Below are 16,509 nucleotides of genomic sequence, written 5' to 3'. Positions count from 1 at the left end.
GCAGGAATAAGTGGAACCTGCAAAAATAAAACATGTATCAACAACGTATCAACGTATCAAAAATCAATGTGTTCTCGTCTACTGTTAGTAGAGCTATAATGACACTTTTCAGAGGCATTGGAAGATAAAAAAGGTCATAAAAGTACGGCTTAATTGTGTAAAAAGAGATGATCCTCAGAAGAAACTCAAATCAATGGAAATTTATTCAGTTTCCAGAAATTGATCAATTTACACACAAATCATTAGTTCAAGACTCAGGAAATATCTTCACTCATTTCCCTTCATTTGAACCTTTCTACCAACATAATCAAAATCCTAGAAAATCCAGTGCTGTCGCCAAAACTAAGTTTCATATAAAAAACAAAGAGGAAAAGCTTATAAAAACATAGGTTTCTATTAACCCAATCTTAAGCAAATCGAACCTTGGTTCAAGAATATCCAATCTAGAGATAAGCAAAGTCAATTCGAACCTGTCAAGTTTAATCAGAGCTCTACTTGAGCCTTAACAAGTAAATTTTCAATAGATTTTAAATTTTAAACACATTTTTTCTTTATTTCAACATATACACACATTCAACTAATACTAATGGAGAAAAACGGCTCCTAGCTGACCCCACTTAGTGAGATAAAAGCTTGTTGTTGTTATTGTTGTTGTAAGTACACAGTCAACCACATATACACAAATGTAGAGATGCACGCAAATGGAAATACAAAAATATGCATCCATACAAACAAAAAAGCAAACAGGCACACAGCACAGCTCTGATGCACGACACTAAACCCCTGCATCCACTGGTTATCCCAGAAGCTTATTTGCTTGCAATACTAGTTCAGCTCAATAACTATTCATGTTAGGCTAGTTAATTACGTAAAAAATCCAAGCTTGAACAAAATTATTTAGGTTGTTTGCTTACCAAATTGAACATGGACAAGAGCCTGCTAGATTATTTTTGGCTTAGTAGGAGCTCGATTGAAATAGAATATAAATGACTGCATAAACCCGTCATAAGCTTAATTGAACAAAAGCATTTTTCGGCATTAGCTAAATTCAGGTGTTTGTATATATATTCAGTGAACTATTGACTGATAATGCCATGCACATGTTGGCATATGATGAGCAACAGCAAGATGAACATGCAGCGAGCAAATTGAGAAAAATTGATGTAGAAAGATAGCAGTTGTGGAAAGCCTGAAAGAAAGATCACACCATACACAACTTGGACTAATGATGAAGATATCAACGGTCTTGGCAAGTAATCAAATTTTATTTGTCAATCAATAAAACTACTTCAGCATGGCACATTGGACCTCTATTTATTAAAAAAAAGGATTCTAAAGATAAATAATCAAACTTTTGTATGGTATGATCTTGAAAGCAGATGTGTATGTTTGGGGAAAGCTTGAAAGGAAGATCATACCATACACAACTCAGGCCAACGGTGAAACTATTGCTCAAATAAAAAATATGGGGCAGTTTTATGGTTCCAAAAATCGCACAATCAAACTTCATTTAATAGTATCAAAAGCAAGCTTCATTTTATGTCTCAACACCTTCTTTTATGCATAATACATATAACACCACGAATATGCTAACCACGTACCTTCCGGTTCAGTGGTTTCTAAACCACTGTATCAGCCATCTCCATTCAACCACAAACAAGTTATTGTATAAACTATCTCTATTAGCCTACATTATTTGAAGTATATTTACTGTAATATCAAGGCTAAAACAATAACATATCCAATCTCACTGACTGGAGATGCTTGTTTACTTCGACTAACTATAGCCTAAAGGGCAAACTACTTTTGAGTCTTAAGCGATGGAACTTCTGGACATGTTCAATTCAATGATAGAGTGGTCAGCATAGCGGCCGGGTAACTTGGTTGAGTCAAATTAGCCTATTAAATCAGCTTAATAATCCTAACTGACCCAGCCTATAGTCGAGTCAACTATTCACGCATTGGAAAAGTTTAAACTCATAATTCATCCAAAATGAATAGGTCGAGCACTCGTCCCAACATGGCTTTTCCCAAAGAAGCTTGATGTTTACATATGAACTAAAATGATTTCTATTTAATGCATGCATTATTTTACAGACCAATCAATAACCCCACATTGCAGAGGACTAAAATAACAAAAATATAATAAACATAATATTTGTTTCTAAGGCCATTATTGGAATTAATTATTAAAGATTAAACAAATATATTAATTAAATATAAATAAATTTTATGTAAAATTAAAATTAATATCATTAAATATATATAGCCATTAAAGAAAATAGTTGACATGCATGATTTAATAGAAATAAAATAGTTGCATAGTTTCAAATTTCTATTAATTTTAAAAATAATGGCAAGCATAATATTGAAAATATTAGGATTGCTAAAAAGAAATGAAATCAGCAGCAGATTCATATGCTTGATATAGAAAGAAAAGTGCCATAGGTCTATGTGCTTAAAATGGAAAGTTTGGACGACTATTTTAATTTTTATCTTTGTAATTAGTAGTTTTTTATTATTTTCAAAATAGTTTACTGTGTAAATAACCAATTTAAAAATGAATAAAATAATCTTTCTAGCCACTTCTTTTTTTATATGGAATTAAATGCTTAATATAGAAAGAAAAGTGCCATAGGTTTATGTGCTTAAAATGGAAAGTTTGGACGACAATTTTAATTTATAAATTCATTGTTATTAGTAGTTTTTCATTATTTTCTAAATAGTTTAATGTATAAATAACCAAGTTAAAAATTAATAAAACAATCTTTCTAGACACTTTTTTTATATGGAATAATTAAAGCAAGGTTAGGATCCTCTTACTAACATTCATTGTTGCTTTTTTTTTTCCATCTTCGCATCACGTCTAATTTATTTGAGTTTCCTTTAAAAGAGTCGAACATCATGAATGATGAAAAGCAGACTAAAGAAAATTACAGCGGCCATAAATCTCATATTGATTGGATGAAAGAAACTATCTGAAGTGGTCCTATATTGTAAATACAATTCTGAAAAAAAAAAATCTATTATCTCGTAGATCCTTCTTGTGGTCTTAGAAAATCCAATACTTTTAAGACAAAGCAAATGCCTAGATCATGTTAATGTTATGGGGCAAAATGACACCTGAAATTAGTGGATCATATATGTTCCTAAGTTAGCAAAAGAAATTTGGGAAATTGAATTAGAACTTGCTCAAAAATTAAAGATGTGCATTTGTCTATGACATCAAGATGAAGCACCCATGAACGAAGTAAAATAACATCTTTGTCATTGAATATTTCATACAATAATGGTAATATTGGCTATAACTAAATTACTGCCAGGATCTCAAAATGATGTGTCATGATAATATTGTGATTCTCAAGCAATTTGTAGAAAGGAATACATTGTTTCAATTTCTCGTGAGACTCGATAACGATTTTGGCTATGCTTGTATTCAAATTTTAAGTAGAGAGAACCTATCATCGTTAAATGCAATATTCTTAAACAAAAAGACAAAAAAAGATAACTCGACACACCCAGCTCTGAAACATCGGTCGTAACAGCTCAACCACAAAACCCGGGGTAACAAAATTCTTTCCGCTAAATCTTTTTAAAAATAAAGGGTGAAATCATTTCCCCCAATGCAACTTGCAGGTCAATAATGAAAAAAATAAAAATTGGCAAGAGAGTGAACTTCCTTGATTCTCCCGAAAACCATCAAGATCATAAAATCAAACTCAAATTATTACAACACTTTTACTTTTAATGCCCCAAACAGTACCTCAAACACCTGAAAAGTTGATTCAAGAATCATCGATCACATGATAAACCTTGCTAATATTTTCCAAACTGACAAAAAAATCCCAACAAGAGAAAAATGGTAGTTAATCGCTCCCTAGCAATTGTTACAAGCTAAGATAATATTCCAATTAATCATAAATTTACACTGAATAATATCCTAAATGTTCCTAACCTAGCAATAAATCTTTTGCCTATTCATAAACATATCAAGGACCACAAATGCATGGTTACGTTTCTTTTTAATAATGATTGTTTATTTCAATACCACACTATGGGGAAGATCATTGCACGGGCTAGAGAAAATAATAGGTTATACACCTAGTTGAAGTCCAAAGCCACTTAACCTACGCATGCATATCTACTCTAAACAAAGATGCCATAAGCATCTATCATTAGAGACTAGGATATTCATCCTTTAAAGTCCTACACTATATGTTTCTTTCTCTTTTCATATATATGAACATTAAAAACATTCACTATAAGATTTGCAAAACTGTTTAAAATAATCGAGTTCTCTTTCCTCAAAGTGAAAGCAAATTCTCTACACATTGCATGATAATTCACTTCGAAATTTTGGGACCTTGAAAAACTATTTATAATTTTGAAGCAAAAAAAATTACTATTTTAATTGACAATCGCACTCAAAAGACATACATTTATCTTATCAGACAACGAATTAATATCACACATATACCTCCAACTTTTAACTCAATGGAATGAAAACAACTTGATACAAAATTTATATAGACTAAAACTAAAACTGCATAAGATTATTTTAATAAAACTATTTATTCTTTCTTAAATGAAAAAGGTAATTGTACACAATCCTTCTATCCTTACACACCCCACAACAAAAAAAAAGGTTGGCAAAAAGGAAAACAAAACACCCTCTAAAAGTTCTCAGAACTCCCAAATTCCCAAAAGTTATTGGGTATAAGCAATCATAACCTCTACATATCTCACTAATAAAATACACTCATTGGTCATAAGCTGAATTTTTTCCATAAATAATTGTTTCTAAAATTTTCTCCAGAACTTATTTTGTCGCCACATATTCACATCCACAAATAACACCGACATAAACTTGATTCTAGCGACATACTTAAATGTGCTTTATTCATCGACATCAAATAATTCTTCACTTCAAAATATGTCAATATTGATGAAAATCAAAATTTTCTCTTGTAAAAGAGAGAACAACCAAATGAAAGAAAAGTTCGATGAAATTAATATCTTCTACCTTGACAACCTAAATAAACAGATATAAAAATAACACATTACTCTAATCACTAAACCACTTCAAGCCTATATAAAAATGAAAACCCATTTAAAGACTCCAATAAAGTTCAACATTGCAAACATTGTTCTCTATACCCCATTAACCCAATACACATCCTCCCAAAAATGTTCTCCCACGCATAAAACTTCCCTTACAAATATCAGCTCCAACACTATTAAAATGCCACAAACCCTATTTAAGATATTAGGGAAGAAGAATTAGAAAGATATCATGAGGGAAAAAAAGAATGTCCTAAATAGAAATCTCATTTGGGAGAACATTGAACTACAAAAAAAGGAGAAAGAAAACAAATGGATGCAAGCGAATGTTTTCATTAAAATAAAAAGCAAATTGTAAATGGAGCAATATGGTAGAGCTAGATTAGCAGTAAAAAACATTACATGGAATCCCATAAAATATACCGCTAAAAAGAAAACTTTTTTTTGCTAAAATGAATATAAAAGGCATCCTAATCTGTGTCTGCTAAACTCGGGTTGTCTATGCAACAATATGACTTGCAAATGTACTTTTACACAAGAATGCCAAAAAACAAATTTATATGGACACTTCTCGACATGATTCAACAGCTCTATCACAGAAAATAAGGTATGCATATTAAAAAAATTGATACATGACCTTAAACAATTCGGAAGGGCGAGATTTGGCTAATTTACAAAAAAACATAAATGAAATGAGATAAAACAAATCTATGTAGATTACAAATGCTTTATAAAGTATTCCGCTAACCGAGGAATTTTAATTATAATTATGCATATCAATGAAAATATTATTATAGGTGATGACAATAAAAAAGCACGTGATAATAACATAGAAATTCCTAGAAAAAAAAACTCCTAGTAAAGTTTGAAATTTCAAAACTGAATAACCTAAAATACTTCCTGAGAATAGAAGTGGCTTAGCTAGAAAACAAATGTTTGTCTCAACAAAAATATGCAATGGATTTTTTCAAAGAAACAAAAAGATTGATTGCAAGCCATGTAAAACTCTAACTGAATCAAATAAAAGATTAAACAGGGATGATAATGAAACAACAATCATTTAGGGATTTGACAATATCGAAGACTATTTAAAAGTTATTTTATTTATCCCACTCTCATCCTAACATCACTTTTGATGAAAGCTGACAATCTGCAGCTGCGTCAAACAGACCCTAAATCTCACCCTTAAGCTGTGCGTAAGTCTCATAAATCAATTTATGTAAATAAAATAAATCTCACCATTAAGCTGTGAATGCAAGATGCTTGGGTATCTAAAATCAAAACATGGAAAAGGATTTTCTATGCAAAGCATAATACCATACAAATTAAAGATTAAAATAATGATGTTGACTATACGAGATCACTAGTGAATAAAAATTTCACCGCAAAATATCACAAACTACTAGGAGAAAATATGGCAGCATGAAGAAGCAAAAGCAAATTGTCACAAGGTCAAGTGTAGAATCTGAATTCAAAACAATCTCTCAATATATCTGTGAACTTCTATATATTAAACATACTAAAAAAATTAAAAATCAAATGAAACCTATGAGAACATATTATGACCCATTCAACCATCAACATTGCTAAAAATCTAATACAACATAATCAAATCAAATATGTGGAGGTATACAAACATTTCATAATGTGGGAATGAGAAAGTGAGTTAACCTACAGTCTAAATATTCCAACAAAAAATGAAAACATATTTATAAAAAATTTTCAAAACCTTACATTCAAAAATATCTTAAGCAAACTTAGAACAGTAGATCTCTGCTATTCCGCCTGAGGGATAGTGTTCAAAGTATTACAAAGATAAATAAAAAATAAAATGAGCCACATTTATGTTCTTAGCATGACGAGAAGTCCAACTACAATTCATGCATCTAGCATGAAAAGTGAAGGGTCAAGAATTGGTCCCTGCCAACTACCAAAATAGAAAAGTTTGGACAGCAATTTTAATTTTTAATTTTTTTTTATAATTAGTAGTTTTCAGTTATTTTCTAGATCTGTATATAAATATAAATTAATGGGAGGAACAAAACAGCCTTTAAAGCCACTTTTCTTGTTCCATGTGTTTTATTTTAATTAATCATCAAGTACATAGTTATTTTGCAATTAAATTTACATAATTGTAGAAGTGATAATTTGCATAACTTGATTGTTAGCTTTTAAATGCATTTGAAATCAAATTCAAAATTGTATATTGTTCTAGGCAAACATACTTGAAATCATATTTAAAATTATGCCACATGACAGCCAAATATCCCTTTAAATAAATTTATTTATTTATATAAAATATGTTGGCATGCTATGTCTTCAGGCTAGTCCAAAGTTTCAACAATCCTGCAATTTTAACTTAATATCCATTATTTGAACAATTATCAAGATGTATGAATAAAATTTATCTGATTCCATTTTGATCAATAGCTGTTCAGGTAATACACATCAAGATATAAAACATAATTAACAATTTCAAAATAAGCCAATTAATGAATAATTAAATTTATCAATTATTCTTAGTCAGGAACATGCATGAAAACAACACTTCTCAAAAATAAATAAAAATATCATATAAAGAATAACAAATTAAAGGTTTTCAGGACAATAAAGAATGACATTTAATGGTGTAATAGCTTAAAAACTATACCTCAAATAAGTACCCAGATGATAATAAAGAATAAATAACAAGAAAATTCGAAATAATTCTTTAAAGTAATAACGGGTATATATATTCAGAGAGTTGTCCTATAATAGTAATCACGATACTTAGAACTCCTATATAGAAAAAGAATAGTGATAGTCACCTCTTTCCAGTCTGGAATTCCCCCTTCAGGAACCCAAATTGGATGATCAAACTTGCAAGAATCTCCAAATTTACAGGTTCTCGTCATCATATAGTAAGTACAATCCTTCTCTCCAGGACGCTGGGGATATAAAGGCAGGTGGCTTGCACCCACAACTCTAGGGCGTTTGTGCAAAGAGTACTTTGACAATAAAGCATCACTTTGGCCAATAGAGTTATATGCCAAAATATTCTGATTGTAGAGAGCTATAGGTAGATAGTAGAAAACAAATATAATAAGATAGCAGAAAAATACAAGTAATAATTTATAATTTCAAATAAGACTACTGAAAAATTACTGTAATATTGTATTGACACGGTATCATATAATTTGTAAGTAAATATACCTGAGTTAAATAAATGGCTTTTTATCTTAACAAAAGCTGATATCCAGCCAGTAAAAATTATCATATATCGTCGGTGAATATGGTAAAAAGTTTCTTAAGATTGCACAGCTGCAAGCAGGAGGCAGACACTTATAGTATATCAGATAATATGCTAGTTAATAATAAGACCATGGACAATTAGAAACAAATACGGTAATGCCCATATTGGATTTTCAAGTTTAGACGTAGCTATCTCGCCCTTGCCATGCAAACGAGTTTATTTACACAAGAAGAAACCTTACCAACACAAAGTCTAACTTCGTAGCTAGGAATGTGAGAGTACCCAAAAGTCTAAAGAGACAAACAACAGCAATTTTCCGCTGAGTGCTATATGTGGTGCCACCCCTATTCTACTGTACAGAATAAAACCTACAAAGAATTACAAAAAATGAAGAATGAAAACTGCAAATCCGTAATGCACTGTTGTGATTACTGCATATAGTATCGATTTATGGAGACTTAAACAGCAGTCCTACACTTAATTCTATCAAGCTGTGTGTCAACAGGAAAAAGGTATTTCTGTAAATATCTGATTTAAAAAATTCAATAGCAGTGAATAGCCGCAGTTTTGATTAGGTAAATGGTGTAAAATCTAATTTTTTTTAAAAAATACTAATTTGATGTTTTTCTTTCCGAATATAGATACACCAGCTAGATATTCTTACAAGATAAATTTTATTTTATTATTCATAATTTATGTTATATTTAACTAGATCTGAGCATAACATGTAATGTATCTAGATATTTATGATTTTTTTAAGCCATTTTAATTCATGCATGCATGCAAAATTAGATCGATAATCCATTAATGAATTTTTACATGAGCCTCAAAATTTCCCAATTCATAATGAACCGCGTCCACCTCAAACACATTTAAATGCAAATCTTGGCTAACACCATAAAGAATGATAAGGATGCTACCATGGAAAAACTGAAACTATATGCCATATCCAACTCACAACTACATCCGTTGAATATCAAATAAGCCTTACGAAGTTCCATAAATCATACAGAAAATGGGGCATGAGAAAGGAGATGTAGAAAAAGTACTTGATTAGCAAACATTTCAAAATAAGAAAAGAAGGCAAGGTTCAATTTAAATTAAATATAAGAAGCATAAAGAGATGAAACACTAACAGAATTCTACCTATTATCTACCCAGTAGAGCACATGTTTCACACAGCATGCAAACACACCAATACATACCAAACTTCTACTCTGAAACTACTGTGATGAAATAAGCAATGGCAAGATTGATTTATTTAGAATACAGTACTAATTAGCATGCAAAAGATAGAAGCAGCACAAAGTGCCTTGTATCTTAGATTTTGAATCATGAAAGCAAAAATTTCATGGTTTAAATATTCAAATAACTAATCTGACTCATAAATAAACATCATAACAATAATAAATAATTAATTGTTATTTATATTGTTGGGTAAGTCAAATTAAATCAAACAATTCATAAAAATGAGATGCGAGATTAGCACATGCATGTTTTTTGTAAGTCAAATTAAATCAAACAATTCATAAAAATGAAGCACATGCATGTTTTTGGCATGTTTTTTGGGTTAAAAAATATTAACTACTATATAGAGGGTAACATAAAAATTTAAGAATAATGCATTCTATGTTTAACATTTTTTAGCTTCAATTTAGTTTAGAACTTAACAGGAAATGTGAGGAAAAGGCTTGAAGGAAAGCTTACTAGGCGATGATGACAAAAAAATCTGAAGTGGACGCTAAATCGTATGAAATTAGGCAAAAAAGTTTCATCCTCGATTTCATGAATGAAAGACTAAGAATGCAGCTCTATTCATTTAGAAAATGCCTGCATAAGAAATAAATCTGCACCAACCAGTACATGGATCCTTATAAAAATAATCAATCTGACAGCACCAATAATACAAAGGTAGCATGGTTCTAGAAATATAACTTGGCATACTCCCCTCGTATGATACAAATGCCTAGTAAGCATGACACTGGAGAATTCTTATTCAATAAAAGTAATATATTTTGCATGACCTAAGCCTTCACATCCTTGCACATCAATCTAAAATGTAATGCTCATGGGATAATCGTAATCAATATCATCAGCACCTTATCCCAACAACTTCGGAATAACTTTATTAACCCTTTTCACATTGTTCTCACTAATCCTTCCAAGAGCTTTTCAATCTGTATAAATGCCCTACATGACTTTTGGTATGCTTCCTTTCCGAAAAAATTTCATGTCATTCCATTTGCATTCTACTTCAGTACAAATTGATGCAGTTTCTACTCTTTGATGTTCTTGTCCAAAAAACCAAAATCATTAGATTATTTTTATAAGACTGTCCTCAATGAAACATAAAAAAGATAACAAACACCCAACGAACATGACAACAGAAATTCTGAAATAACAGTATCTACCCCAGCTTATTATCTGATATCCAGAAAATGAAATACCAAACTAAAATCTACCACTGGATTAAGAAGATTTTTCCCTGTAACTTCCATAGAATCGTATACCAGCCCTTGGTGTTATTAGCGACCTAGATTATATCAAAAGCGGACACAAATTATTAAAATATGCGAACAAGTTTAATCCTCGATTATATAAATAAAATAAGTAAGAATGACTGCTCTGTTCATTTAGAAAATGTCTACTTAAGCAATCATTCTGCACAACAAGTACAGGAATCCTTCAGGGATCAATCAATCTAACAGCACCGATAATACCAAGGTGAAATGATCCTAGCAATATAACTTGGCATAAACATCACCGTGATACGAAATGCCTAACAAGCATGAGACTGGAGATTTCTTATTTAACACGGATAAGATGCTTCTGCTGAACTAAAACATCACCCTCCAACTTTTCACACAGCAATCTAAAATGCAATGCTCAATGGATAAATATGATCATTGTCATGGGCATCTTCAGCCTGGTCACAACTACTTTGGAGCAAGTTTATTAACCCTTTTCACTGTGTTCTCATTAATCCTTCCAAGAGCTTCTCCCCCTGCATAAATATCCTGCATAACTTCTATAATGCTTCATTTGCCGAACCATTGCATTTCATTCCAGTAACATTATACCTCACTACCAATTGATGTGGCGTCTACTCTTTGATGTTCTTGTCCAAGAAAGTAAGAGATCATTAAATTATTTCCTATAACATTTTTTTCCAATAAGGCAATAAAAACAGTTCAAACCACCAAACCTAAATGACAACAGAAACTTTTAAATAGCTGTAATCAACCCCAGTTTACTAACTGATATACTGAAATGCAAAATGAAATATCAATACTCAACTAACAATACATTTCCCCGTACCATCCATAGAACCGGCTGCCAACCCTACAGATATCAAGTAGAATCAAACGATAAACCAAAAAAAAATATGTGAAGAAACAAAATCTAAACTCTCTCACCTTCAGCGGACCTCTTCGATCCCGCTTTACCGGCCCCATCAACCCCAAGCCAAGTCACCGACGTCTGTCCCCCGCCAATCTTCCCGATCGATAAGCTTCCAGCTCCGCCTACACCGCGGATTTCCACGTTCGGAAGCTTAAAACCGTTGGCCTGGCTAGAAGACAAAGAAGCAGTCCGCTCGCCGGCGTCAGTAACGGTGAGTGCATCAGTCGAGAATCTAGAGGAACCCACCGCAGTTGGAAGGTAGGGATCTGCGGCGCGGAGCGTGTAGCCTCCTAATCCACCGCTGGTGTATGTAGAGCTATAGTAGATCTGGTTCGACATCTGCAGAGGAGTGGCTTGGAAGCTAGGGTTTTCGCGGGTGGCAGAGATGGAACGGGAGGATGAGGTTTTAGAATGGGTTAAAGGAAGCGGTATTTATAGGTGGCTGGTTGAGGGTTACTGGAGGGGGAATATTTGGGTCGTGATTAAATTTTGGTTATAATTAATTTTAATAAAACTATAAATTATAATATTAGATAATTTTATGTTTTTATTTTTTAAATTAAAATTTTCTATTTTATTTTGAGCAACTTGTGTTCTATTTATTTGGAGCCTTTTATTATTGAGCTCTTTTTTTTTTTCCTTGTGATTATAATTTACTTTTATTTAAGGTTTAGTACATACCATTTATTTCTATATATTTAGATATCAATATGAAGTAAAGTGTTTTAGAGTTTACAAAAATGTTAAAATAACTACGTATTATTTTAAAATTGAGCTCTATGGAGTACTATTTTAGAACCATAAATTCTGAGACTAAGATAATCACGTGTAAATAGTTGAAAATGAGTACTGCCAAGATAATATCAAGACGATTTATATGATTCGTTTTAATCTGAGTTTATAAAATTATCAAATTAACTTACACAATCATTTAATATGGGATGATGATCCCTAGGGAGGATTTTTAGATTAAATTGATACTTTTATATACTCCTTGATTAAAATGACTGAGGAGAAAAAAATTCAAGGAACCATTTTGACACTTATCTCCTTTTTAATATTGATCTCTTGTATTATTTTTTGTTTAATTATCAAAAAAATTTTTTAGTCAAATACTGCTGAATACAGATTATCATTTAGTTTTGGAGTTGAAAAAATTTAACAATAATTTTATCAATGTTGAATCTAAATTTGTTTGGTAGACCGCACCCAAGAAATAAAGCGTTGGACTGAAGAAAGATGATTGATAGAGGAGGGCGAGGGGGAGGAGGAGGAGGAAAGGAGAGAGAGAGAGAGAGAGAGAGAGCGAGGGAGGGAGGGAGGGAGGGAGGGAGGGGAAAACTTTAAAGGAGTGTTCCCGGGGGTGATGACCCATTTTATTCCACAAACAAAATATAATACAAAGAGATGAGAGCTAAAAGAGTCCCTCATACAACATATAACCCTCCTTTTATAGAAGATAGATAGAAGAGACAAAAAATATAAAAATTACATATTTAACATTATCTTAAAAAGAAAAGCAAATGACATTTTAGTCTATCTTATTCCAACCATAGCATCGTCTCGAGATCCGTGCAAATCATTTTTGAGTATACAATCAAATTTATAATCAGATTGAACGTCTTAACAATATAAATCTAATAATACCAAAAGTGATTTATTCGAGTTTAAATAAGTACAAAACAAACTCTTCAAGAATGATTGAAAATTTCAAGACACTAGATGAAAGGTCAAACGGCCTTCATATTAAAATACATGACAATTACACACACACACACACTTTACATATTAAAATACATGACAATTACACACACACACACTTTATATATATATAAAGCAAAATTTTCAAATCATATGGTTACAAATTTTACCCATTATGTAAACTTAATATTTCTTGACCAAAGACAGAAGAAGCAAATAAGCATGCATTACAAGCACCACCTCTACAACTTAGAATTTGACACTTTACCACCCATCTACAGATCAAACATTTCAAAAACTATCCAAATCAAATGTAAAAACAAAAACAAAAAAAAACAATTTTTCAGAACCTTATGATCCATCCTGAGATAAAATGAAATACATAGGCTGTTCCTCCTCAAAAACCTGGAACAAGCTCCACTCCCTATTACAAGCCTAGTAGTTATGCTACTGAGCTGCTTCCAATCTTCTGAAAACAAGCAAATTAAAGAAAACCCCAAAAACTCACACTGCTTTGCTCAGCTAAAGGAAAAAAAGTTAAGCATGGACTCCATTGCCATTTGCATAATAAGGTCCATTTGAAAGGTGTTGGTATACTTTTGTGACGGAGGGGCCGTTGCTCGTGACCATTTTTGTAGGCAGCACGTTGTCGCGACCCCGTATTTTCATCAACACATCCAGTTGGCCACACGAGGCGGCTATTAGACCTGAGATGAGGTGCACGAGGTGAGTTTACTAGTTCAACTTTTGTTAATTTGAGCATGAATATCACCCAAAAGATAGATTCAAACAAAATGAGTGGAGCTTGTGGGTGCCAATTAGTCTCTTTGATAAAGACCTTACAGGCTTCTGCCATGTTCCTGGGTTTTATCATTGTGTACATAGTAATAAACTCTCACCAAATAGGCTTTACCTTTTACAATTATACAACCCAAACATTTTGATATTACATAAAAAAAACAAAGCTATTTGAACTTTTAATAAGTGAGATACACTTTTTTAATAATAGATAAGGCGGTCAATAACAACAACAACAACAAAGCCATAATCCCACTAAATGGGGTCGGCTACATGAATCCTTTTTCTCCATAGTGTCCTATTTAGTGTCATATTTTCATTTAATTCTTATAAATTAAGATCATAACATAAGTCGAATCTAAAACATCTACTCTCCTAATCGGATCACAGATGATCAACGTTTAATGTGACCAAACCATCTAAGACGACTCGCCTAATTTTGCTCTACCCCTGACGCTACACCAACCCTTTCGCAGATACATTGATATATTCATTATATATTCATTTCGCATTTTATCTCTAATTGTAAAGCCACTCATCCACCTAATCATTCTCATCTCGGCAACACTTAACTTAGTATTATGCTTCTCTTTTTAAGGTGGTCTATATATGTAAAAATTGAGGTTTAGGTGTTAGACGTGTAAATGCATAAGAATTGAGTGGTATGTATGTAAATCTTTCAAAAAAAAGAGTATAGAGGAAAATTTGAGTGGTATGTATGTAAATCTTTCAAAAAAAAAAAGAGTATAGAGGAAAAGTAAATATTCATTGTTATATAAAAACTTATGAACAACTTCTGTGCAAGGCATGAGGTAATATAGTTGAGAAATTGGAGTGCTATAGAAGTAATAGCTATTAGGTATAGATTTATTTAATTGCATGGAATATATTTTAAGGGTTTAAAATGATAATCATAATATCATATTTTGTTAATGAATTTTTAAGCTCTATTGCATTTAAAGTGAAAAAATTTGAATAAATAGATTTATTTAAAATAAGCATAGTATAGATTAGGCATAATCTAACTTTCATTAAAAAGGAAAAAATAACATAAAACTCAAGTGAAATTTACAAACATACCAAACACTTATGTATTTACATACCTAGCACCTAAACTTTTATATTTACATTTATAACATTTTTGTGTCATAAAACAAAGCATGAAAAGGTGTATTTTATTTTTATGTGATTAAATATTTCAGTGCCAAGCATGTAAATATGGAAGTTCAAGGGTTAGATATGCAAATACATAAGAATGTATGAAAATGCACTTAGATTCAAATACTTGAGTTAAAGCTAATGATAACAATGATGAAAGTATTACCTAAGAAAAGAGGAGAAGGTTTTTTAGGTCTTGACTTGAACTCTGGATGGAATTGGACTCCAATGTAATAAGGATGGGTAGGCAGCTCAACGATCTGCAGATACAATGTAAACATTTGTAATATCAATAAAAAGAAGGATTTACAAACATACCACACAATTCTTGGTATTCAAGCAACTAGCACCTAAAATTTAACATTTACATGCATAACACTCGAATCTTTAAATCATACCAAAAATAACACTATTACTCACTTTAGAAAATGAAGAACACCTTTTCATGCATAAGTTTTGATGTGATTATGACACTAGTGTTATATATATAAATAATAAACTTTAGGTATCAGATATGCAAATATATAAGAATTGTGTGGTAGATGTGTGTGTGTGTGTGTCTATATATATATATATAATAAGAATTGTGTGGTAGATGTGTGTGTGTGTGTGTGTGTGTGTGGGTCTCTCTCTCTCTCTCTCTCTCTCTCTCTCTCTCTCTCTCTCTCTCTCTCTCTCTCTCTCTCTCTCTCTCTCTCTCTCTCTCTCTCTCTCTCTCTCTCTCTCTCTCTCTATATATATATATATACATATATAGTTATTCCTTTAAAAAAAATATAGAAGATTGTGCAAACATACCTCCATTCTTCTACCACTGTCATCCTTGCCCACAAAAGAAAGACCAGACCTTTCAAGCTTCATAACCAAATCAGGATTTACCTGCAGTCAAAAGCAACTCGATCAAACAAAAAATTACATGCAATAAATAAATAACATATATATTAAAAAAGAATGACAAGAGGTTGTTATACGAGCCTCCAGTCATCCCTAATGTGCCTAACAATTCGAGTACCACCTCCTTAAGGCCAACTGTGTCTGAGGAGATTCGAACCCCTGACCTGAGGGTCTTATATCGCGGATGCCAACCGATATGCCAGGGTATGCGGCGCGCGCACACACGGATATATATATATATATATATATATACACGGATAAGA

The 16,509-nt window shown here is 31.8% G+C and overlaps 2 protein-coding genes across 2 annotated transcripts in view; both read right to left on the bottom strand.

Annotated features, from left to right (window-relative positions):
• The window catches only part of LOC110019493 (zinc finger CCCH domain-containing protein 37-like), a gene marked incomplete at its 3' end in the record, with an annotated part of 18,326 nt that extends 6,210 nt beyond the window's left edge, over window positions 1–12,116 (bottom strand). Inside the window, 3 exon segments of the mRNA XM_020717558.1 lie at window positions 3–17; window positions 7,869–8,113; window positions 11,710–12,116. Of these exon segments, the coding sequence (XP_020573217.1) occupies window positions 3–17; window positions 7,869–8,113; window positions 11,710–12,034 (585 nt within the window).
• Window positions 12,117–13,641: 1,525 nt separating this feature from the next.
• LOC110018536 (CTP synthase 1-like) overlaps window positions 13,642–16,509 on the bottom strand; it is an 8,382-nt gene continuing 5,514 nt past the window's right edge. The window contains exons 15-17 of the mRNA XM_020715913.1: window positions 16,151–16,231; window positions 15,519–15,612; window positions 13,642–14,103 (exon numbers count right to left, since the gene is read on the bottom strand). Coding sequence (XP_020571572.1) covers window positions 13,934–14,103; window positions 15,519–15,612; window positions 16,151–16,231 — 345 coding nt within the window. The 3' untranslated portion in view covers window positions 13,642–13,933. The remainder of the gene's footprint in view (window positions 14,104–15,518; window positions 15,613–16,150; window positions 16,232–16,509) is intronic.

This window comes from Phalaenopsis equestris, unplaced genomic scaffold (assembly GCF_001263595.1).
Source record: "Phalaenopsis equestris unplaced genomic scaffold, ASM126359v1 Scaffold000001, whole genome shotgun sequence".
NCBI lineage: Eukaryota > Viridiplantae > Streptophyta > Magnoliopsida > Asparagales > Orchidaceae > Phalaenopsis > Phalaenopsis equestris.
Note: the sequence above shows the minus strand (reverse complement) of the source record. Positions and strands in the feature narration are given on the sequence as shown.